The sequence below is a fragment of the Ambystoma mexicanum genome, chromosome 3q (assembly GCF_040938575.1).
Source record: "Ambystoma mexicanum isolate Mex_15411 chromosome 3q, UKY_AmexF1_1, whole genome shotgun sequence".
Lineage (NCBI taxonomy): Eukaryota > Metazoa > Chordata > Amphibia > Caudata > Ambystomatidae > Ambystoma > Ambystoma mexicanum.
Genome location: NC_090926.1, coordinates 191,707,575 through 191,732,362, shown reverse-complemented (window position 1 = coordinate 191,732,362; position 24,788 = coordinate 191,707,575). Strand labels below are relative to the sequence as shown.

General features: G+C 44.0%; 1 protein-coding gene across 1 annotated transcript in view; it reads left to right on the top strand.

Annotated features, from left to right (window-relative positions):
- Window positions 1–765: 765 nt before the first annotated feature.
- B4GAT1 (beta-1,4-glucuronyltransferase 1) overlaps window positions 766–24,788 on the top strand; it is a 103,864-nt gene continuing 79,841 nt past the window's right edge. Inside the window, exon 1 of the mRNA XM_069653471.1 lies at window positions 766–2,348. Coding sequence (XP_069509572.1) covers window positions 1,206–2,348 — 1,143 coding nt within the window. The 5' untranslated portion in view covers window positions 766–1,205. The remainder of the gene's footprint in view (window positions 2,349–24,788) is intronic.

The following is a 24,788-nucleotide window of genomic DNA, read 5'->3' as shown; positions in this document are numbered from 1 at the left end:
TTGAATTATACGCATTGTCTGGAAATAATTGTTTCTTTTAGTGATAATTTCATGTTATGGACAAAAAGCCTTAATAGGCTACAATGTATTACTTTTAAAGAAATAAAATGAAAAAACTAAAAAAATAACTATCCACCTATCTGTAAACTGTTATGCTGGAAAATGGTACCCAAATGTGTCCCAATGCACAGGATAGTGAAGTATGTCCCAATGCACAAAACACATCTCCACTCTCTGTTGCACATATCAAATCCCCAAAATAACAGTCTCCACGGGCAGGGGAAAAAAAACCTCTCCATAAGAAAACAAATCTAATCATACTAATGTAAACTGGTATACTGGAAATTCGCCTAGGAATGGAGGAATGTGCCCTAGGAATGGAGGAATGTGTCCCACTGCACAAAAAGCATCCTCTTGCATAACAATCCTAAAAGTACACTGAAATATCCCCTCCTATGAAGGCCAAATCACCCTGCTACACTAAAATAACAACCAAGTATGATACAGCTTTAAGACTTATTGTAGATCAAATTATCTTCTTAATGGAGGAATGACGGTGTTCATCAGGTCTCCGCCAAGATGCTGCCACATTCCTCTATCGACCACGAGGCTGTGCCAGCTTTCCCGCTCTTTCCGCCTCTTGCAAAGACCACACGTTCATGAAGTGCGCGATCTGAAACACGTGATTTCCCAGACACCCGAACGTGCAACTCACGTGATGACGAGAGGAGGAGCGTTGCTAAGGTCCGTTTCTCAGGTGCGAACTAAACATTATAAGTGGCGGAGGGAGGATCCAATCGTCAGTAGCGTTTTAAGGCTGCGGAAAGTGTGAAGGTTCCACAAGTAGGGGCAGGCAGTAGTACAGTAGGCATTTGGACATGTAGATTCCATCAGGCCGTTTTCTTTAACACACGCCAGAAAACAGCAAAGGTTAGGCATGCTTCAGAGAACAACTACAGTACCGCAATTGAAATCCAGGTGGAATGTATGCACTTAGATAAATCGTGTGCATATGCACTTGTATCCAGGGAGCAGGTACGATAGGTGGCAGGGGCCCTTTGTTCCAAGTTGAGTTGCTGCAGTGCGATCCAGAGGCAGGTTTAGTGAATGCATTGTTTTGCAGATTGCGGGTGCAGTAAATGCAGTGCGACCTAAATTCAGTAGATGTGCTGTGATCCCATTGCTTGGGAAGGCGCTGCAAGGTCATGCAGATGCCTGTGAAATGCTCTTTCTTTAAGGTGGTCTTGGCAGCGCTGATGCTTGTGGCTGTTCTGCAACTAATCTACCTGTCCCTGCTCTCTGGGCTGCATGGCAGGCAGCAGAAGTTTCGTTTTCTGGAACTGTTTGAGGCCAGGAAAGTGGAGCCAGCCCACCACCGATTGGACCAAGTGAAGAAGAGCCGCCTCAAGCTCTCGCTGGCCAGTGGTGGTGTGCTAGACTCCAGCGGACAGTACCGGCTTTATAAAAACCTGTTAAAGGCTGGTGATGATGCAGCAAACAACGATGGACTACAAATGGGTCAATGGGCTGCAGCAGCTCCATCACCACCCCGAGAAGATCTGGTTCTGGCTACCCACACTACCTTGAACAACTTGCACCACTTACAAGAGCTTCTGGCTCGTTGGAGGGGCCCAGTGTCTGTGGCCCTCTTTGCCCCCAGCCCAGAAGAGGTACGGTTTACTACAATGATGATCTATGTCCTATCCACTTTGTGTGCACCGGTGAACGAGCTAGTCTCATTCCACCTAGTATGCCATTCTGGTGACTTGGCAATTTTCCCAGAACTGGCAGACCGTGGTGAGTTTGCCCGTTTGAAATCGTGCGATGATGTGTTTAGGAAACTGGCAGATACTGGGATCAAGCTTCGCAACTATGACATAGGAGCCAATGCATCCTACCCAAATAATCTGTTGAGAAATGTGGCCCGGGGTGTGGCAGGCAGTCACTATGTGTTGGTCATCGATGTGGACATGTTGCCCAGTGAGGGATTACGGTTGGCCTTTCTCTCGCTGATGGCCGGGAGGCCTTCTATTCCGGAAGGAGAGCACACTGTGTATGTGGTACCTTCCTTTGAGATCCGGCACACTCGCAGGATTCCCGGAGCCAAGGCAGAGTTACTGCAGCTCTACCAGGTTGGGGAGATACGGCCGTTCTATGAGGAATTGTGCCAGCGTTGCCAAGCTCCTACTAACTACTCCCAGTGGCTAAACCTCCCGACTGGGGACGAGATGCAGGTGGTATACTCAGTGGAGTGGAAAGACCCATGGGAACCCTTCTACATTAGTGTCAGCTCAGTGCCTCCCTTTGACGAACGCTTCAAGCAGTATGGGTTCAACCGCATCAGCCAGGTATGATTTTATTCCTGCCGTGTGTATGGTTTCGTATTGACTCCTTGTGATGCCCTACTCCTCAGGCTTTTCTCGCTCATGGTGGAAGAGATGGCATCTGATTGTCAGCTTCATTGCAAACCTAATGGCATTGACCTTTTATTCCAGAAGTGTATTTGATAGTTTACTCTTTTGGTGTAAGATATGGCTTGTTTACTGGTTGTATGTGAGCGATGCCTCCTGTAGTTTACAGAATGTCCTTTCACACTGTTTATAAATGAAAAAAATGCTATGAGTGAGATTCCCCTATGTTTTTGTACACTCGTGATCTGTTTTTCTAGTAAAATCTGACTTTTTTTTTTTTTAATCAGTGATTTTTTTTTTTAATCCAGTGAATTCAGCTATCATTCGAAAAATATGTAGGCAACGTTTTAAACCCCTTTCTTAGAATTGTATCCTGAAGGAAGACTTGAGCTTGGTGCCAGAAAGAGCTGTGCACTGGCAGTACATGGTGTGTGCCAGAAGCCTGAAATGGTGCTGTGGCTCACAATTGGTACACTTAGGCTGATTTATTGTTCTTGGTGGAGAGCTGGCAGGTATCTTTAAGGGGGTGTGGAGGGGGGGGGTGTCTGGATGAGCAGAAAGTTGCCAGTAATGGCGCTAAATGTACTCAAATCTGGGTGCAAAAAAAGTGTTTGTGAAAAATCTGGTTAATGTTTGCCGTGGTGGATGGAGGTGAGATACTCATACATATTGTGATTTTCATGAATGTTAAAATGCTTTTCCTAGATCCTCTTTTGCGTTCAGGAATTTCAATCCACACCTAGGTTTCATGGCTTCTCTGTGTGTGCCTGACCCTTGCACGGGATAATTGTAGCAGGTCAGTCAAGGCTATCAGGAGGTGAATCTAGCAGAGCAGTCAGGGCTATACCCTCAAGTGGGGAGCAGACTGTTTTTTAGGTAATGTGAAGTTGGTTGTTGGATATTACATCACTTTAAAACATAGGTGCAGCCATATGAGTACATTGATTTTGTGCGGTGCTGCTAAGCTTAGGGGATACTAGCACACAACCTAGTGCTATAATGTAAATATGGTAGAGAAATCTCTCCAATGCTAGCGTTGCTACACAAGAAAATGAAGGTTAGCTATTTCGTCACTGGCTTACTTTTACTGTATATCTATCAAGAACTCATGTTATTTGTTCTTTTGAGAATAGTTAAAATATGACTTTTACACCAATAAAAACTCTAAAGTTACAAAAACATGACATTCTTCAGAGTCTAATTGTTAGTAAAGTGAAAACTTGCTCCAAACATTACTTTCATGACTCTTGCTCAACCAAGAGCGATATTATGAATTCTAGTAAACGAATCTTAGAACATTCCATAGTATGCAGTTGTAGCAGTCTAATCAGTTAAGATATCGACTACATGGCCATGAGTTTCACCCATTAGAGCTTTGTAAAGACAAGGTTCCAGTCCACAAGTGCAGTCATGCTGCGCTCAACTAAATCATACAAACAACTATGATATGATATATTTTATTTGTATTACGCTCTTATGCAAGTGTTTCAGAGTGCAACACGGCAAGGTAGCAGAACAGGGGAGAAAAAATAACTTATCTTACTAGGCCCAGTGACATTCAGAACGTGCAAGTGCATGGGAAAGGGGGAAAAAAGCATGAAAGAGGGAGAGTGGAAAGTCCGGAGCAGAGGATAAACAGATAAATAATAATAAATACAAATAAAATAGATCATGGAGCAATACACAGGGGGTAGTGCAGCCACAAAGTGGCAAGAGCTGTGTTTACGGCAGCAGAACTGGCTAAGTCTGATAAGTGCATAAAAAGAAGAAAATGGGGGCGGGGACTGTATGGGTACAGATACAGTCCCCAGTGCAAGGGGTGGCCGGGAGGCAGTGCAGAAGGGTGGCAGGGTGAGCAGGTACCTGGGCCAAGGGGATAGAGGTTGGCCAGGTGCACAGCGCTAAGGGAGAGCAGATCAGCAAGGGAGAGGGGAGCAAAGGCAGATGCAAAGAGGAAGGTATTGAGGTGCTTCTGGAGATTGTTCTCCTCAAGTTTTAGAGTGGTAGGGAGGCTGGTCCAGAGGTAGGCCCCGGCCGAAGACTGAGATCTACCCGGTGCTCGTTTCTTTGAGAAACAACTGACCCTGAGGGAGTTGGAGGTAGAAGATCGAAGAGCTCGAGAGGGGAGGTATTTGCGGAGGGAAAGCTGAAGGTATTTTGGACCCAAGCCCCAGAAAGCCTTGTGGACAATGCAGAGGGTTTTAAATTTAATCATTGCATCCACTGGGAGCCAATGGAGAGATTTCATAGCTGGAGAGATACGATCCCAGGGCTTGAGGCCAAGGACAAGTCTCGCAGTCCTGTTCTGGATTAGTGCAGAGGGCAAAGAATAGAGGCAGGTAGATTTAGAAAGAGGCTGTTACAATAGTCCAACCTAGAGAGAACTAGAGCTTGGGAGACGCTGAGCTTCTGGGGGAAGGCGAGGAAAGGAAGAGTACCTCTGAGGAGGTGCAGTAGGAAGTTTGACTTTTTAGAGACCTCAGAGATGTGGGCGGAGAAGGAAAGTGTGGGGTCAAAGATGACCCTGAGGTTCTTGGCTTCACAGTTGGGGATAGGAGGAGGGCGGCCAAGCGAGGCTGGCCAGAGAGAGAGGGGAAAGGATGGAGAAGGGTTGCCAATGAGGAGGATCTCAATCTTGCTGGCATTCAGACAAAGATCATTGGCAGCACGCTAATCTTGAATGGCAGTTAGGCAATCAGCGATGAGGGAAGGAAAGGAGGTGGCCGAGGGCAGCCTGAAAATGAGTTGTCGTCAGCGTAGCACTGGAAATTTGAGCATAGAATGGCAATGCAGTGGGCGAGAGTTGCCAGGTATTGGTTGAAAAGCCATGGTTAGAGGTTAGACTCCTGGGGAACTCCACAGGTAGAGAGGAAGATGAGGATAGGAAGGACCCCAGTTGGACCTGGGAGGGTCGATCAGAGAGGAAAGAGGTCAGCCAGGGCAGAGCCTGATCAGTGATACCCAGGTTCTCATGAAGACGGTTGAGCAGGATGGTATGGTTGACTGTGTTGAAGGCAGAAGAGAGATTGAGTAGGATGAGGAGAGAGGGAATGTTAGAGTCAAGGTCGGAAGTAAACAAATAGAAGTAGATGTGGGGAGGGGAGAACAGAATAAAACCTGAAAATGTGTTGTATATATGCCATGGACATTGTAGGGTGTACGTTTGTGGTACAATGTCAGGTTATAGAAAGAGTTTGGCTCTAACCTATCTGTTACTAAGTAACTCCTTATAGGATTGTGATTCCTCTCATTTCTTCATACATCCCAAAAGGCCTGTTGGGTCGCATTTATCAAACAATTTGTATAGGGTTCATACTTTCCCTTTCTGTATATCAGACTGTATTGTTAGTTCTAATGGAGTATGGTCTCTGCCTCTCCCGAGCCTTTGGGGGAGAGGTCCAATACCTTAATTACGCCTATTGAAACCGTTCCCCCTAACTCGCATGGAGCTTGATCTTGCATTCCTCAAATGTTAGGGTTTTTCCACTCATATGTAAATCCCCCCCAAATGTTCCAATCCACCTTCTTTCTAACTTCTGAATCGTACTCTGTCCTTGCCTAGAAGGAAATCTGGATTATTCCAAACCAGGGTGAGTGCTCCCATGACCATTCTTATACCCTATTTCCGAGCTATCCTTCTCCAATTGTAAATGGTATTTGCCGTTGTGGACAATACTGGGAATTCTGCCTTATGCTGCACTATATTTACAAATAGAAGAGGAGCAATTGTAGACCAAGCCTCCTCAATTTGTTTCCACTTAAGTACCGCCTCTACCCTACCCCATGTGAATATATGCAATATTTGTGCAGCCATATTGTATTGGTGGACATCTGAAACCTCCAACACTCTGTTTCCTGTCCGCATAAGCAACACCTTCCTTGATACTTGGTCCTTCTTTTTCCCATACACAAATTCCAAAATCCTCCCCAAGAGCTTCCTCAGATTGGCATCAGGTAGCCTAAGCGGGAGAGTCAAGCAATGGTACAGCAATCTAGGTATCAGATTCATCTTGATTGCTGCCACTCTCCCACACCACAATATTTCTAATTTATCTCATCTATCCAGGTTTTCACCAAATTCCTTGAACTGTGGGAAATTGCAGCGATGGATGCTTGAAGTATTAGGGATCTGGAGCCCAGATAATTTATGGTCGATCTCACCCATCGGATTGGACAAATCGTGGCAAACTCCAGTTGCCTTTGTTTTTTCAAATAAATACATTGGTTTATAAATAAACCTTTCACAACATGGCATTACGAAAGTACAAGTACATTGTGCAAAACATTTCAAATTCATTACCTTGAAGAATAAAAGAGAAATGTCACAACTAAAAGCAAATTAATAATATAGTTCTCACGTTTTAATGAGTCTAAGCAATGTACAGTTCATAAATCTATCCACTACTCATGTCTAGAGAATTCTGAATTTCCGAGACAAACAAGATCTGAGCTCCGATGACAAAATAGCTCAATTCTGTCAAAACATCAAAAATGTAGCAATCTGTCCTGTCGGAGCCCTAGACCATCATTATTCAGTTTCACCTAGTCTTACAAAATCTATTCCCCTGCAGACTTTTCCCCACACTCATTTTCCAAGATCTCACCTGTAGGGAATACATTGAAATTAGATTTTAGGAAAATATTATGCCAGCTTGCATTATGAAATGTTCATAAGTATGGCAGAGAATTCACAATGTGTTTTCCTCTTCAGCCAAGTCTTTATATAGACTAGATAAACTGCCCTAGTTTCAGACAAGTCTTAACAGCCAGATTTTCTTTTTTTGCAGAATCGGGGTTACAATTAAACATTTCACGATTGGACTCCAAAAGGTCAAGCAGTGTGTTACATTTCCTTACGGGTTCGTTTAGGTCCCCTAGAATATTCTAAATCTAATGTATTGTTTATATCCGTGTATAAGGAATCTTCAGAAGGGTCCAGAATCTTGTGGTAAAGAAGTAATCCGTTCCAACGTACCCACGCCCATAATTAAAGAAGTACCATTCATTTCTAAAGGCACAAGTATGAGCACTGTTGGGAACAGGTAGAACTCTTCTCCAAAGGATGCCCTCCAGGGTGAATAGTTTATCCCAATCTTCCAAGTGCCATAGCTCCAAGCCATAGGTGACAGTAGGCACAACCTTTCTATTATAGTATTTGATGAGTGGAATCATAGAAAAGTGGCAAACTCTGGCATGAAGTCTTAATTTGTGCGGAGAAGAAACCTATTTTTGATTTCAATTTAGCATTATTAATGTTTTCAAATTTAGCGGTGCATTCATGGAATTATTTGCGCTGAAAACGCAGATTTGGGCGCCTTTCTGCCCGAAAATCTCTGTTTAAGGTATGGGGATTTTCAGGCAGAAAGGCGCGCAAATCTGCATTTCAGCGCAAATAATTCCATGAATCAGGCGGTTAGTTTGTTAAAAATATGATAAACCAAATAAGTCAAATGTTTCACTACCTCCAGTTTATCCCTTCTTTGGTATATATATATATATATTCGACGCCAGCCCTATGGATACAATGTGTATCAGCCACGTTTACGCCCCAAAAATAGGAAGTGAAAAATCTCCCAACAAAAAAGGCATGTAGAATCTTGCACCCTTGTTTTTACCCTCACAACTTCATGAATATGTTTGGACCAGTAGTGCATGTTTACCATGGGAAGAAACTATTATTATTATTGCCCGATCGAAGAAGTAAACATGGATTTTTTTAATGTGCATCAATAACTAGGTGCAAAGAAATAAATATTACAGAAACATTTCCTTTTTTTTTTAGTTAGAACAGGATTTTACTTGCTTGTACAATACTCTCATTGGGAACTGGAATTAGATGTATACTCCCATTTTTAAAAAATAGGGAGTTAAATGCCCCCACTTCCAAATCTTATCTAGAGCACCGGTCACTGCACTATAGTTGAGTATCAAGTCCCATTTGAAACCCAAAAATTGAATTGCCAATAACTTTTTACTCGCATGGTGGATTTGGCTGATATTTTTCAAACAAAAGGTTTGTCACGCCGAGGTTCTCGAATAGTTTTTTTTCCACTACCTGTGTTGGCCGCCTTTTGGGAGTTCCTTGCTGTTAGGCAGAATTATATACAGTACCCTTTGGGAACACCACACACAATTAAGACTACAAGTGACAGTACAAATTCTCCTTTGGTACAAGCCTGTACTACACAGTAAAGTAGGAGTGATGACTGAGCAGCCAGACATCTCAAGAGTAAGTGAGCAGTATCAATAGTTACACAAAGGACAGCAATTGCTATGATTCAAACAAACACTGTCTCAAGGTTTCCGAGTAAAAGAATATACATTTATTTCAGTTGTAAAACATTTCACTAAAGTAAAGCAGTTGAAAAATCACACTCTTAATACATTACACCACACCCAATAGATTCTGGACAAGTTAGGCTCAAAATGAAGTGTGAGCAAAATGGCACTACAGCAATTTAAAAGGGAGGGAAAGACAATGTTAGGCAAGAATTGAATACACCAACAAGTAAGTAAGCAGGGCAATCTAGAAAAAGGAACTACAGTTAGGAAATTAGATTCAAACAGGGTGGGTCAGAGTCTTTTGCTCAAGATCACACAGTTCAGGGTAGTACGCGGTTAAGTCTTTGCCAAGAGTTCGAGACGAAGTTGTTCAGCAAAAAAGTTAGTTTAAAGAATGGCGAAGGACAAGCCCTCGGATTGGCAAAAGGTTTCACACTCTTTCACCGCAGCTGAATGAAACGGACAACCGGATTTGAACAGTACCTTAAATGGAGAAGAAGGCTGTAGCTGAGGCGGCCGTTCCTGGCAGGTCCTGCAGGCTCACGGTCCCTGAAGCGACTGTCGGACTGACACGAAGTAGGAAGACTGGAGGGTCCTGCAGTGCCCAGGGAAGAAACCAGCAGCAGAGCAAAGCAACGAATAAAAGGTGCGCTGCTTAAAACGGAAGCAGGGTCCATTCCTCCTGGCTATCCGGTTCACTGTAGCTCTGTACAGCAAATTCGACCAGAGAAGGGAGACCTGACGAGCAGTTTGGCAAACTGGTTGTTCCCACCAGCACAAGGGGAGAAGATTCCTTGAAGATCTTCCTTGTCATTGGAGTATGAAGATTCGGACATGCAGCAGGGCTTCACCGGGCGGTTCAGTCATTGTAGGGGTCCTCTTCTGTCAGCTCCTCTTCAGTTCTTTCGTTCCAGTGGTAACTCTGCCTTTCCAGACCCAGAGACCTGCTTTCTATGCAGTTTTCCCCCATTCACACAGCCTGGCTGTCAATCACACAGCAGGTTGGCTGTCCCGCCGGGACAGTCACCACAGCCAATCAGATCAGAGTGCGACATGGATCTCCAAGCAGACCCTCTGCAGGGAGTCCTAGACCCCTCCCTCACATCCTGTCCCCCCCAGACATACAGGCGCCTAAGGAGGGCTTCTGTGTAGAAGCCCGCGAAAGGACGGGGAACAACGGAACTAAACCTGATTTGGCACGCATAGAAAAACATGAGAAAGACTTTTACAAAAAGAAATGGCGAATAAACCCAGCCGGAACCATATAAAAACGTTTATGGTCTAGCGGGTTTAAGTTTGAGGTCACCAAGATAGCCTAAAACAATACCAGGGCTTTTTAAGATAACCACGGTAGCAAAAATAGGGTAGTTACCACTGCCAACAGCCAAGTCTTAATGAAAAGGGAGCGAAACAATGCTCCAAGAGAAACAGAGAAAAAGGGATAAGTATTAACCCTTTCCAGAACTTTAAGATAGTTTGTACTGGGTCTGTGAGTTTTAAAATAGACTTATAAATGGCAAATTTACACGTTCTGGGAGAGAGTAACCAGCCCCAGAAAATGGAGTCGGAGTTGGGAAGCCAAAAAGACAACCGTGTGTCACTGCACTGAAGATGCTGTGAAACACATAGTAAAACGATGATGCCTATGGAGTAGGTGAGGCTCCACAGTCTATGAACACAAATGTTAAACACACACAGCAAAACACATGTGAGAGTGGGAAAAAGGCTCACACTCTTACCAGGCGAAAAAAATAAATCCTAGAAATCCAGCAAAGCTGCTGTGGGACTCGGTAGGTAAGGGAAATTAGCCATTCTGGAGAATTCTCCCCAACACTTGCTATAATGGTCAGTGATCACTTGATTTAATTATTATTTCAGTTATTTTTTGTAAAGTGCCATCTCGCCCATATGCCCCAGAGCTCTACAATAAATGCAGTTATAACATAACAACACGCAAAACAGAAATCGCAAACCAGATGAAAACGAATACAGAAATAATCTAAAAAGAAAGCAAAATCAATTCAGTCAAATATAATTCTTAGGCTTGTGATAAGTGTCAGATTCCCCAATTTGTTGCAGTGACTCAGCAAGGATGGGAGATTATAGTATCGTAGATATTTCGCTAACGCTAATCTTGGCGACTGATTCAGCGATCTCCTTCACGACAACAGCAGTACTCAACGAAAGTTCCAAACACACACATCCACAACAGACGCAAAACGTTTGTTTCTTTTCAATAGCCAGGAGCGTAACAAGTACTTAGCATTTTGACATAATGCTGTAAAGAGGTCATTAAGCCCACAAAACATGGCTAACTTTTTCCAATCGAGGGTATAGCTAGCGGTCATTGCATGGTCCTAATTTTCTGTTTAACTGTGAACGGTGATCTTATAATGCTGATTCCATTCATCCATCGGTTAATCCCAGTCTTTGCATTCTTCACAGAAAGTTTTTATCTTCCATCAACCGATTGCTGATTGGCGCACACGGCGTTGCATTACAGAAAAGAAATGAGTGGTTTAAATTTCAAATGCAACATCTGCACGTTTTCAGAACCTGTAGGCTGCCGTGTTGCTGTCATGACTTACCGCACTCGGCCGATGTGGCATGCCTGGAGGCTCCGTATGTGACTCACGGTGGCCATTTTTTCCACCAATATGGCCGCTGCTAATGTTCTCGGCCAGCAATGAACGCTGTCTAGAGGTTCTCTGACAGCGTTCATATGCACCCAGTTCACTATCGAGCCTTGCGTCTCAATGCTCGGCTTGTGGTTGCCTTGTTCTGGCTTGTAATTCCTAGCTCAGCGCACTCCTTGCCTCTCCTTGTTCCCTTCCTGCTTTCCTCCAGGTTCCTTCTGTTGCTTCTGCTCTCCTTGCTGATCCTTCCTCCCTGACCTGATTCCCTTGTCTCCTTCCTGTTCCTTGTTTGTTCGTTCCTAGATTATCCTGCTGCTGCCGACTGGACTTTCCTTCTCCGGAACACCCACAGACCATATACAGGTTTGTTTCCCCTTTTTGAGGGGTTTTCCTGGATATGGGGTTGTTTCCCTGGGGTCAATCTGCTTGAGGGTTTGTCTGCTGGGCAGGGTGGCATCCGGGGAGGCTCACCCTTTTCTACATGTTGCCTCCTGGACTTTCCTTCTACGAAACACCTACAGACCATCTACGGTCTTTTTCCCTTTGTGAGGGTTTTTCCTGGATATTGAGTTTCTCCCCTGGGGTCAGTCTGCTTGGTGGTTTGTCTACTAGACAGGGTGGCGTCAGGTTAGGCGCACCCCTTTCTTCATGAAACCCAGACCAAAAAGAAAAGCACCAAGATAAAAGCAGCTAAGAAGACCCCACAGGTGAGCCCTGTTAAAAGAAAATCTCAGAAACCTGTCAGTTGCTCCTTATAACTGCAACTGCTTATAACTGCAACGCAAAAGGACAGATTGGTGTCTGGAAATTGCTCCCACAACATGTACGTATTATTTCAAAGAGGCCACTAAGCGAGGTGCATACAGGCTCGGATTTCCCTATACTTCAATAGTGCAATACCTGGGGAAAAACAAAACAAATTAATAGTGTGGGGACATTTTTTAGGCCAAAGTGGGCCACTTCTTTTCTGAAATAAACAGAATTCGAATACAAAAACGGTGGGTTAACATATAGAGATGGCACAAACTGACCTGGAAGGGAGGGGGGTAATGATTTCTCACCAGGCTGGGTGGACTATTGCAGCCAGGGCAACACATGCAATGATGAACAATAAAAAGAAAAACGTTTTCATCACTAAAATTCCTGCATGCCTCGAATGAGTGCAGTTTTGAAATGCTTACTGGCTTCTGTGAACATATCTATTCCAGCAATAAAATTGATTTCTGAATTGATGCATAACATGTAAATGTGCAAAGGCCACAAGCCCATGTTCATAGTTCACATTGGCAAGACCTATTCCTTTGCTCATTATTTCAGTGTTGGCTAACACTGTGGTACATAAATCTTTGGTCTATTGCTATCTGCAGCCACTTATGATTCCTACTTTCCAGGTTAGACTTCATTTATTTTATTATTTCATCATTATTTGTAAAGTGCCTTGTGAGAAACCTGAAGCTGTCTCATCCGCTAGTCTCCGGAGATCTGTCATCCAGATGGCCAGGACACGGCCATCGCTATTAGATCCAGTTCCTGGGGGTGGACCATTGGGGGAGGATCACCTGAATGAGGGGTCTTTGGGGAGTGGAAGTGGGACACTGATGGGTGAGACACGGTATCCCCTTCGTTCTAACACCTTTTCCCCATCTTACCCCATAGGATACGTAGAAGCTCTACCCCCCTTTCCAAACCAAACACTGTGAAAGACAACGGACTAACACCTGACATGTCCCAACACAAGGGTCAGGCAGAGTCAGGCAATTGACAATAACTACACACACCTGACAGCTTTTTCCCTTCCCCACAGGGATAAAAGGCAGAGCACGAGAGCACACTTTGAGCAAGGAAAAATGCACGATGGAGCAGCTATTCCAGGACGGCAGTTCAAACGGAGAACAAAGGCGGAGAGACCGGAAAGGTCAATAAGCGGGGAAGTGCCTTTGGCCTTTTCGACCCAAGCCTGCGAAGCCTCTGTAAAATGAATCATAAGATCGGGAACTACAGCTGACGTGTGGTGTAACAGATGTCAATGGTGCACAGGACCCTCCCACACTGATAACCGAGGCAGGGAGACGTACTTGCTACCATGGTACCATCCTTGACTCCAGAGACAAGCAACGACAAGGAGGTCAGCACAGCCTGTGAGTCAGAAGGAGACCCAATGGATAACCGGACTGTGTTGAGCAAAAGTGGCAACCAGCAACTTATTCTGAACAAAGAACTTGTGTAATACTGAACTTTTAAAATCGAGGGAAAGACCAGCTACAGAGTGGTCCAGCGCCATGTGTGCATCCATTCGAAAGTCTCTGGCAGGTCCCCTTTTCTTGTCAATAATATAGTAACAAGAGGCCGTAGAAAAGGCTGACATACAGGGTTAAGGTGGTCATACTAAGGTCGAGCCAAAATCCCTTGTACAATCGATCCTTAACCCATTACCAAGATTGTGACAGTGTGAAACAGGCTTGTGCGCCTTGCTGAGGGAAACCGCTGTATGACCGATAAATGTGGAGAGCCTGACTGGGGGTTAGAAAGCTAGGGGAAATGAGTCCCGCAAGGCATCACACAAAAGTGAATTGTGTGAAATTGGAAAAAGTGAACCCGACTGAGGGAAGCCAAGGTTATGAAAAGGATCGGAGCCTGGTTGTGGGGGATCCACAGGTTAAAGGAAATCACCCTACGAGAAGATTATTGGAAAGGAACTTTTTGTTTGTTGTTAATAGTACATCACGTCCTCTGAGGCAAGGGGATGGGTGTAACGGAGACTTGGCCACAGTAGGCCCTGATATTTTGAAAACAAACCGCAAGCTTGTGCTGGAAAAGCCCAGGAGTGTGCTGTGCTCGAGAGTCCTGCCTTGTCCTGTGCTAAAAACATGGGGAAGGGAGACCCCAGCTATACCATCCTCACTTGTCATGTTGTGAACACTTCTTTCTTTTCTAAACATTAGCCTACACTATTTTGTAACTTAGCTGTAAGGTTTGGCAATAGTTTTTTTTTTTAGAATGGGTCCTTTTTATTTGAAAAGACGCCACTAGGACTGCCTTATTATAATTTGATTGTCGAAGCTTGCTCCCATCTTGGATTTAGGTTTAGATTGGGCGTTTTTCTCACCCATTTATACAGTTTAATAAACACCCTTCAAATGTGATCACTTGTGTCTGTCTTTACTGTTGCCAACATGAGTTCCTTACAGCCTATACAAAAAAGGGTGTTTCAAGTGCCACAAGACAAAAAAAGGGGCTGGGAGGGGCCGGGAAAAAAAGACAATAATGGTCCTACTAGGCCTTGTGTCATTTGGATGATGCAAGAGCAGTAACAAGGAGGTGTAGGTCGGGGCAGAAGGAACATTCTAGAGTGGAAGCCGCTGGGCAAGAGGAGGTATACAAGTGCAGGGAAGAGGAAGGGAAGAAGACGGCCAAAGGGACTAGGCAAGTACTAGGCCAGGTGGGCAAGTGCCAGGGGAATTGGGGAGTGAGGACCACATGCGAAGCGCAAGGACGGGTGGACCAGGCTCGGTAGGGATGCACCCCACGCCAGGCTTGTCAGGGGAAAGGGGCCCGTGGGCAAGTGCAGGTTGGGGCAGGAGGAGGGCCTGGTGCCCTGTGGATCTCAGAAGGGACCAGGCAGCAAGGCAATGTGACAATGGCGGGCATTAGCAAGGGGGGAGGGAATGAAGAAGAGAAAAGTTGTGTCTTGAGAATCTTCCAGAACATAAGGAGATCAGGCAGAAGCCTGAGAGGGGCTGGGAGGCCATTACAGAGCGATGCTCCTGCCGAGGTTAATAGATCTACCCCACACTCTCTGCTTGGAATATCGTCTTATCTGCAGAGAATTGCAGCTAGCTGACCGAAGGTCTCTAAGAAGGAGGTATTTAGGGAATGTTGCATGTAGTGGGGTCCCTGGGCCACCTAGTATGCCATTCTGGTGACTTGGCAATTTTCCCAGAACTGGCAGACCGTGGTGAGTTTGCCCGTTTGAAATCGTGCGATGATGTGTTCAGGAAACTGGCAGATACTGGGATCAAGCTTCGCAACTATGACATAGGAGCCAATGCATCCTACCCAAATAATCTGTTGAGAAATGTGGCCCAGGGTGAGGCAGGCAGTCACTATGTGTTGGTCATCGATGTGGACATGTTGCCCAGTGAGGGATTACGGTTGGCCTTTCTCTCGCTGATGGCCGGGAGGCCTTCTACTCTGGAAGGAGAGCACACTGTGTATGTGGTACCTTCCTTTGAGATCCGGCACACTCGCAGGATTCCCAGAGCCAAGGCAGAGTTACTGCAGCTCTACCAGGTTGGGGAGATACGGCCGTTCTATGAGGAATTGTGCCAGCGTTGCCAAGCTCCTACTAACTACTCCCAGTGGCTAAACCTCCCAACTGGGGACGAGATGCAGGTGGTATACTCAGTGGAGTGGAAAGAACCATGGGAACCCTTCTACATTAGTGTCAGCTCAGTGCCTCCCTTTGACGAACGCTTCAAGCAGTATGGGTTCAACCGCATCAGCCAGGTATGATTTTATTCCTGCCGTGTGTATGGTTTCGTATTGACTCCTTGTGATGCCCTACTCCTCAGGCTTTTCTCGCTCATGGTGGAAGAGATGGCATCTGATTGTCAGCTTCATTGCAAACCTAATGGCATTGACCTTTTATTCCAGAAGTGTATTTGATAGTTTACTCTTTTGGTGTAAGATATGGCTTGTTTACTGGTTGTATGTGAGCGATGCCTCCTGTAGTTTACAGAATGTCCTTTCACACTGTTTATAAATGAAAAAAATGCTATGAGTGAGATTCCCCTATGTTTTTGTACACTCGTGATCTGTTTTTCTAGTAAAATCTGACTTTTTGTTTTTTTAAATCAGTGATTTTTTTTTTTAATCCAGTGAATTCAGCTATCATTCGAAAAATATGTAGGCAACGTTTTAAACCCCTTTCTTAGAATTGTATCCTGAAGGAAGACTTGAGCTTGGTGCCAGAAAGAGCTGTGCACTGGCAGTACATGGTGTGTGCCAGAAGCCTGAAATGGTGCTGTGGCTCACAATTGGTACACTTAGGCTGATTTATTGTTCTTGTTGGAGAGCTGGCAGGTATCTTTAAGGGGGTGTGGAGGGGGGGGGGTGTCTGGATGAGCAGAAAGTTGCCAGTAATGGCGCTAAATGTACTCAAATCTGGGTGCAAAAAAAGTGTTTGTGAAAAATCTGGTTAATGTTTGCCGTGGTGGATGGAGGTGAGATACTCATACATATTGTGATTTTCATGAATGTTAAAATGCTTTTCCTAGATCCTATTTTGCGTTCAGGAATTTCAATCCACACCTAGGTTTCATGGCTTCTCTGTGTGTGCCTGACCCTTGCACGGGATAATTGTAGCAGGTCAGTCAAGGCTATCAGGAGGTGAATCCAGCAGAGCAGTCAGGGCTATACCCTCAAGTGGGGAGCAGACTGTTTTTTAGGTAATGTGAAGTTGGTTGTTGGATATTACATCACTTTAAAACATAGGTGCAGCCATATGAGTATATTGATTTTGTGCGGTGCTGCTAAGCTTAGGGGATACTAGCACACAACCTAGTGCTAGAATGTAAATATGGTAGAGAAATCTCTCCAATGCTAGCGTTGCTACACAAGAAAATGAAGGTTAGCTATTTCGTCATTGGCTTACTTTTACTGTATATCTATCAAGAACTCATGTTATTTGTTCTTTTGAGAATAGTTAAAATATGACTTTTACACCAATAAAAACTCTAAAGTTACAAAAACATGACATTCTTCAGAGTCTAATTGTTAGTAAAGTGAAAACTTGCTCCAAACATTACTTTCATGACTCTTGCTCAACCAAGAGCGATATTATGAATTCTAGTAAACGAATCTTAGAACATTCCATAGTATGCAGTTGTAGCAGTCTAATCAGTTAAGATATCGACTACATGGCCATGAGTTTCACCCATTAGAGCTTTGTAAAGACAAGGTTCCAGTCCACAATTGCAGTCATGCTGCGCTCAACTAAATCATACAAACAACTATGATATGATATATTTTATTTGTATTACGCTCTTATGCAAGTGTTTCAGAGTGCAACACGGCAAGGGAGCAGAACAGGGGAGAAAAAATAACTTATCTTACTAGGCCCAGTGACATTGAGAACGTGTAAGTGCATGGGAAAGGGGGGAAAAAAGCATGAAAGAGGGAAAGTGGAAAGTCCGGGGCAGAGGATAAACAGATAAATAATAATAAATACAAATAAAATAGATCATGGAGCAATACACAGGGGGTAGTGCAGCCACAAAGTGGCAAGAGCTGTGTTTACGGCAGCAGAACTGGCTAAGTCTGATAAGTGCATAAAAAGAAGAAAATGGGGGCGGGGACTGTATGGGTACAGATACAGTCCCCAGTGCAAGGGGTGGCCGGGAGGCAGTGCAGAAGGGTGGCAGGGTGAGCAGGTACCTGGGCCAAGGGGATAGAGGTTGGCCAGGTGCACAGCGCTAAGGGAGAGCAGATCAGCAAGGGAGAGGGGAGCAAAGGCAGATGCAAAGAGGAAGGTATTGAGGTGCTTCTGGAGATTGTTCTCCTCAAGTTTTAGAGTGGTAGGGAGGCTGGTCCAGAGGGAGGCCCCGGCCGAAGACTGAGATCTACCCGGTGCTCGTTTCTTTGAGAAACAACTGACCCTGAGGGAGTTGGAGGTAGAAGATCGAAGAGTTCGAGAGGGGAGGTATTTGCGGAGGGAAAGCTGAAGGTATTTTGGACCCAAGCCCCAGAAAGCCTTGTGGACAATGCAGAGGGTTTTAAATTTAATCATTGCATCCACTGGGAGCCAATGGAGAGATTTCATAGCTGGAGAGATACGATCCCAGGGCTTGAGGCCAAGGACAAGTCTCGCAGTCCTGTTCTGGATTAGTGCAGAGGGCAAAGAATAGAGGCAGGTAGATTTAGAAAGAGGCTGTTACAATAGTCCAACCTAGAGAGAACTAGAGCTTGGGAGACGCTGAGCTTCTGGGGGAAGGTGAGGAAAGGAAGAGTACCTTTGAGGAGGTGCAGTAGGAAGTTTGACTTTTTAGAGACCTCAGAGATGTGGGCGGAGAAGGAAAGTGTGGGGTCAAAGATGACCCTGAGGTTCTTGGCTTCACAGGTGGGGATAGGAGGAGGGCGGCCAAGCGAGGCTGGCCAGAGAGAGAGGGGAAAGGATGGAGAAGGGTTGCCAATGAGGAGGATCTCAATCTTGCTGGCATTCAGACAAAGATCATTGGCGGCACGCTAATCTTGAATGGCAGTTAGGCAATCAGCGATGAGGGAAGGAAAGGAGGTGGCCGAGGGCAGCCTGAAAATAAGTTGTGTCGTCAGCGTAGCACTGGAAATTTGAGCATAGAATGGCAATGCAGTGGGCGAGAGTTGCCAGGTATTGGTTGAAAAGCCATGGTTAGAGGTTAGACTCCTGGGGAACTCCACAGGTAGAGAGGAAGATGGAGGATAGGAAGGACCCCAGTTGGACCTGGGAGGGTCGATCAGAGAGGAAAGAGGTCAGCCAGGCCAGAGCCTGATCAGTGATACCCAGGTTCTCACGAAGACGGTTGAGCAGGATGGTATGGTTGACTGTGTTGAAGGCAGAAGAGAGATTGAGTAGGATGAGGAGAGAGGGAATGTTAGAGTCAAGGTCGGAAGTAAACAAATAGAAGTAGATGTGGGGAGGGGAGAACAGAATAAAACCTGAAAATGTGTTGTATGTATGCCATGGACATTGTAGGGTGTACGTTTGTGGTACAATGTCAGGTTATAGAAAGAGTTTGGCTCTAACCTATCTGTTACTAAGTAACTCCTTATAGGATTGTGATTCCTCTCATTTCTTCATACATCCCAAAAGGCCTGTTGGGTCGCATTTATCAAACAATTTGTATAGGGTTCATACTTTCCCTTTCTGTATATCAGACTGTATTGTTAGTTCTAATGGAGTATGGTCTCTGCCTCTCCCGAGCCTTTGGGGGAGAGGTCCAATACCTTAATTACGCCTATTGAAACCGTTCCCCCTAACTCGCATGGAGCTTGATCTTGCATTCCTCAAATGTTAGGGTTTTTCCACTCATATGTAAATCCCCCCCAAATGTTCCAATCCACCTTCTTTCTAACTTCTGAATCGTACTCTGTCCTTGCCTAGAAGGAAATCTGGATTATTCCAAACCAGGGTGAGTGCTCCCATGACCATTTTTATACCCTATTTCCGAGCTATCCTTCTCCAATTGTAAATGGTATTTGCCGTTGTGGACAATACTGGGAATTCTGCCTTATGCTGCACTATATTTACAAATAGAAGAGGAGCAATTGTAGACCAAGCCTCCTCAATTTGTTTCCACTTAAGTACCGCCTCTACCCTACCCCATGTGAATATATGCAATAATTGTGCAGCCATATTGTATTGGTGGACATCTGAAACCTCCAACACTCTGTTTCCTGTCCGCATAAGCAACACCTTCCTTGATACTTGGTCCTTCTTTTTCCCATACACAAATTCCAAAATCCTCCCCAAGAGCTTCCTCAGATTGGCATCAGGTAGCCTAAGCGGGAGAGTCAAGCAATGGTACAGCAATCTAGGTATCAGATTCATCTTGATTGCTGCCACTCTCCCACACCACAATATTTCTAATTTATCTCATCTTTCCAGGTTTTCACCAAATTCCTTGAACTGTGGGAAATTGCAGCGATGGATGCTTGAAGTATTAGGGATCTGGAGCCCAGATAATTTATGCTCGATCTCACCCATCGGATTGGACAAATCGTGGCAAACTCCAGTTGCCTTTGTTTTTTCAAATAAATACAATGGTTTATAAATAAACCTTTCACAACATGGCATTACGAAAGTACAAGTACATTGTGCAAAACATTTCAAATTCATTACCTTGAAGAATAAAAGAGAAATGTCACAACTAAAAGCAAATTAATAATATAGTTCTCACGTTTTAATGAGTCTAAGCAATGTACAGTTCATAAATCTATCCACTACTCATGTCTAGAGAATTCTGAATTTCCGAGACAAACAAGATCTGAGCTCCGATGACAAAATAGCTCAATTCTGTCAAAACATCAAAAATGTAGCAATCTGTCCTGTCGGAGCCCTAGACCATCATTATTCAGTTTCACCTAGTCTTACAAAATCTATTCCCCTGCAGACTTTTCCCCACACTCATTTTCCAAGATCTCACCTGTAGGGAATACATTGAAATTAGATTTTAGGAAAATATTATGCCAGCTTGCATTATGAAATGTTCATAAGTATGGCAGAGAATTCACAATTTGTTTTCCTCTTCAGCCAAGTCTTTATATAGACTAGATAAACTGCCCTAGTTTCAGACAAGTCTTAACAGCCAGATTTTCTTTTTTTGCACAATCGGGGTTACAATTAAACATTTCACGATTGGACTCCAAAAGGTCAAGCAGTGTGTTACATTTCCTTACGGGTTCGTTTAGGTCCCCTAGAATATTCTAAATCTAATGTATTGTTTATATCCGTGTATAAGGAATCTTCAGAAGGGTCTAGAATCTTGTGGTAAAGAAGTAATCCGTTCCAACGTACCCACGCCCATAATTAAAGAAGTACCATTCATTTCTAAAGGCACAAGTATGAGCACTGTTGGGGACAGGTAGAACTCTTCTCCAAAGGATGCCCTCCAGGGTGAATAGTTTATCCCAATCTTCCAAGTGCCATAGCTCCAAGCCATAGGTGACAGTAGGCACAACCTTTCTATTATAGTATTTGATGAGTGGAATCATAGAAAAGTGGCAAACTCTGGCATGAAGTCTTCATTTGTGCGGAGAAGAAACCTATTTTTGATTTCAATTTAGCATTATTAATGTTTTCAGATTTAGCGGTGCATTCATGGAATTATTTGCGCTGAAAACGCAGATTTGGGCGCCTTTCTGCCCGAAAATCTCTGTTTAAGGTATGGGGATTTTCAGGCAGAAAGGCGCGCAAATCTGCGTTTCAGCGCAAATAATTCCATGAATCAGGCGGTTAGTTTGTTAAAAATATGATAAACCAAATAAGTCAAATGTTTCACTACCTCCAGTTTATCCCTTCTTTGGTATATATATATATATATATATATATATATATATATATATATATATTCGACGCCAGCCCTATGGATACAATGTGTATCAGCCACGTTTACGCCCCAAAAATAGGAAGTGAAAAATCTCCCAACAAAAAAGGCATGTAGAATCTTGCACCCTTGTTTTTACCCTCACAACTCCATGAATATGTTTGGACCAGTAGTGCATGTTTACCATGGGAAGAAACTATTATTATTATTGCCCGATCGAAGAAGTAAACATGGATTTTTTTAATGTGCATCAATAACTAGGTGCAAAGAAATAAATATTACAGAAACATTTCCTTTTTTTTTAGTTAGAACAGGATTTTACTTGCTTGTACAATACTCTCATTGGGAACTGGAATTAGATTTATACTCCCATTTTTAAAAAATAGGGAGTTAAATGCCCCCACTTCCAAATCTTATCTAGAGCACCGGTCACTGCACTATAGTTGAGTATCAAGTCCCATTTGAAACCCAAAAATTGAATTGCCAATAACTTTTTACTCGCATGGTGGATTTGGCTGATATTTTTCAAACAAAAGGTTTGTCACGCCGAGGTTCTCGAATAGTTTTTTTTCCACTACCTGTGTTGGCCGCCTTTTGGGAGTTCCTTGCTGTTAGGCAGAATTATATACAGTACCCTTTGGGAACACCACACACAATTAAGACTACAAGTGACAGTACAAATTCTCCTTTGGTACAAGCCTGTACTACACAGTAAAGTAGGAGTGATGACTGAGCAGCCAGACATCTCAAGAGTAAGTGAGCAGTATCAATAGTTACACAAAGGACAGCAATTACTATGATTCAAACAAACACTGTCTCAAGGTTTCTGAGTAAAAGAATATACATTTATTTCAGTTGTAAAACATTTCACTAAAGTAAAGCAGTTGAAAAATCACACTCTTAATACATTACACCACACCCAATAGATTCTGGACAAGTTAGGCTCAAAATGAAGTGTGAGCAAAATGGCACTACAGCAATTTAAAAGGGAGGGAAAGACAATGTTAGGCAAGAATTGAATACACCAACAAGTAAGTAAGCAGGGCAATCTAGAAAAAGGAACTACAGTTAGGAAATTAGATTCAAACAGGGTGGGTCAGAGTCTTTTGCTCAAGATCACACAGTTCAGGGTAGTACGCGGTTAAGTCTTTGCCAAGAGTTCGAGACGAAGTTGTTCAGCAAAAAAGTTAGTTTAAAGATTGGCGAAGGACAAGCCCTCGGATTGGCAAAAGGTTTCACACTCTTTCACCGCAGCTGAATGAAACGGACAACCGGATTTGAACAGTACCTTAAATGGAGAAGAAGGCTGTAGCTGAGGCGGCCGTTCCTGGCAGGTCCTGCAGGCTCACGGTTCCTGAAGCGACTGTCGGACTGACACGAAGTAGGAAGACTGGAGGGTCCTGCAGTGCCCAGGGAAGAAACCAGCAGCAGAGCAAAGCAACAAATAAAAGGTGTGCTGCTTAAAACGGAAGCAGGGTCCATTTCTCCTGGCTATCCGGTTCACTGTAGCTCTGTACAGCCAATTCGACCAGAGAAGGGAGACCTGACGAGCAGTTTGGCAAACTGGTTGTTCCCATCAGCACAAGGGGAGAAGATTCCTTGAAGATCTTCCCTGTCATTGGAGTATGAAGATTCGGACATGCAGCAGGGCTTCACCGGGCGGTTCAGTCATTGTAGGGGTCCTCTTCTGTCAGCTCCTCTTCAGTTCTTTCGTTCCAGTGGCAACCCTGCCTTTCCAGACCCAGAGACCTGCTTTCTATGCAGTTTTCCCCCATTCACACACCCTGGCTGTCAATCACACAGCAGGTTGGCTGTCCCGCCGGGACAGTCACCACAGCCAATCAGATCAGAGTGCGACATGGATCTCCAAGCAGACCCTCTGCAGGGAGTCCTAGACCCCTCCCTCACATCCTGTCCCCCCCAGACATACAGGCGCCTAAGGAGGGCTTCTGTGTAGAAGCCCGCGAAAGGACGGGGAACAACGGAACTAAACCTGATTTGGCACGCATAGAAAAACATGAGAAAGACTTTTACAAAAAGAAATGGTGAATAAACCCAGCCGGAACCATATAAAAACGTTTATGGTCTAGCGGGTTTAAGTTTGAGGTCACCAAGATAGCCTAAAACAATACCAGGGCTTTTTAAGATAACCACGGTAGCAAAAATAGGGTAGTTACCACTGCCAAAAGCCAAGTCTTAATGAAAAGGGAGCGAAACAATGCTCCAAGAGAAACAGAGAAAAAGGGATAAGTATTAACCCTTTCCAGAACTTTAAGATAGTTTGTACTGGGTCTGTGAGTTTTAAAATAGACTTATAAATGGCAAATTTACACGTTCTGGGAGAGAGTAACCAGCCCCAGAAAATGGAGTCGGAGTTGGGAAGCCAAAATGACAACCGTGTGTCACTGCACTGAAGATGCTGTGAAACACATAGTAAAACGATGATGCCTATGGAGTAGGTGAGGCTCCACAGTCTATGAACACAAATGTTAAACACACACAGCAAAACACATGTGAGAGTGGGAAAAAGGCTCACACTCTTACCAGGCGAAAAAAATAAATCCTAGAAATCCAGCAAAGCTGCTGTGGGACTCGGTAGGTAAGGGAAATTAGCCATTCTGGAGAATTCTCCCCAACACTTGCTATAATGGTCAGTGATCACTTGATTTAATTATTATTTCAGTTATTTTTTGTAAAGTGCCATCTCGCCCATATGCCCCAGAGCTCTACAATAAATGCAGTTATAACATAACAACACACAAAACAGAAATCGCAAACCAGATGAAAACGAATACAGAAATAATCTAAAAAGAAAGCAAAATCAATTCAGTCAAATATAATTCTTAGGCTTGTGATAAGTGTCAGATTCCCCAATTTGTTGCAGTGACTCAGCAAGGATGGGAGATTATAGTATCGTAGATATTTCGCTAACGCTAATCTTGGCGACTGATTCAGCGATCTCCTTCACGACAACAGCAGTACTCGACGAAAGTTCCAAACACACACATCCACAACAGACGCAAAACGTTTGTTTCTTTTCAATAGCCAGGAGCGTAACAAGTACTTAGCATTTTGACATAATGCTGTAAAGAGGTCATTAAGCCCACAAAACATGGCTAACTTTTTCCAATCGAGGGTATAGCTAGCGGTCATTGCATGGTTCTAATTTTCTGTTTAACTGTGAACGGTGATCTTATAATGCTGATTCCATTCATCGATCGGTTAATCCCAGTCTTTGCATTCTTCACAGAAAGTTTTTATCTTCCATCAACCGATTGCTGATTGGCGCACACGGCGTTGCATTACAGAAATGAAATGAGTGGTTTAAATTTCAAATGCAACATCTGCACGTTTTCAGAACCTGTAGGCTGCCGTGTTGC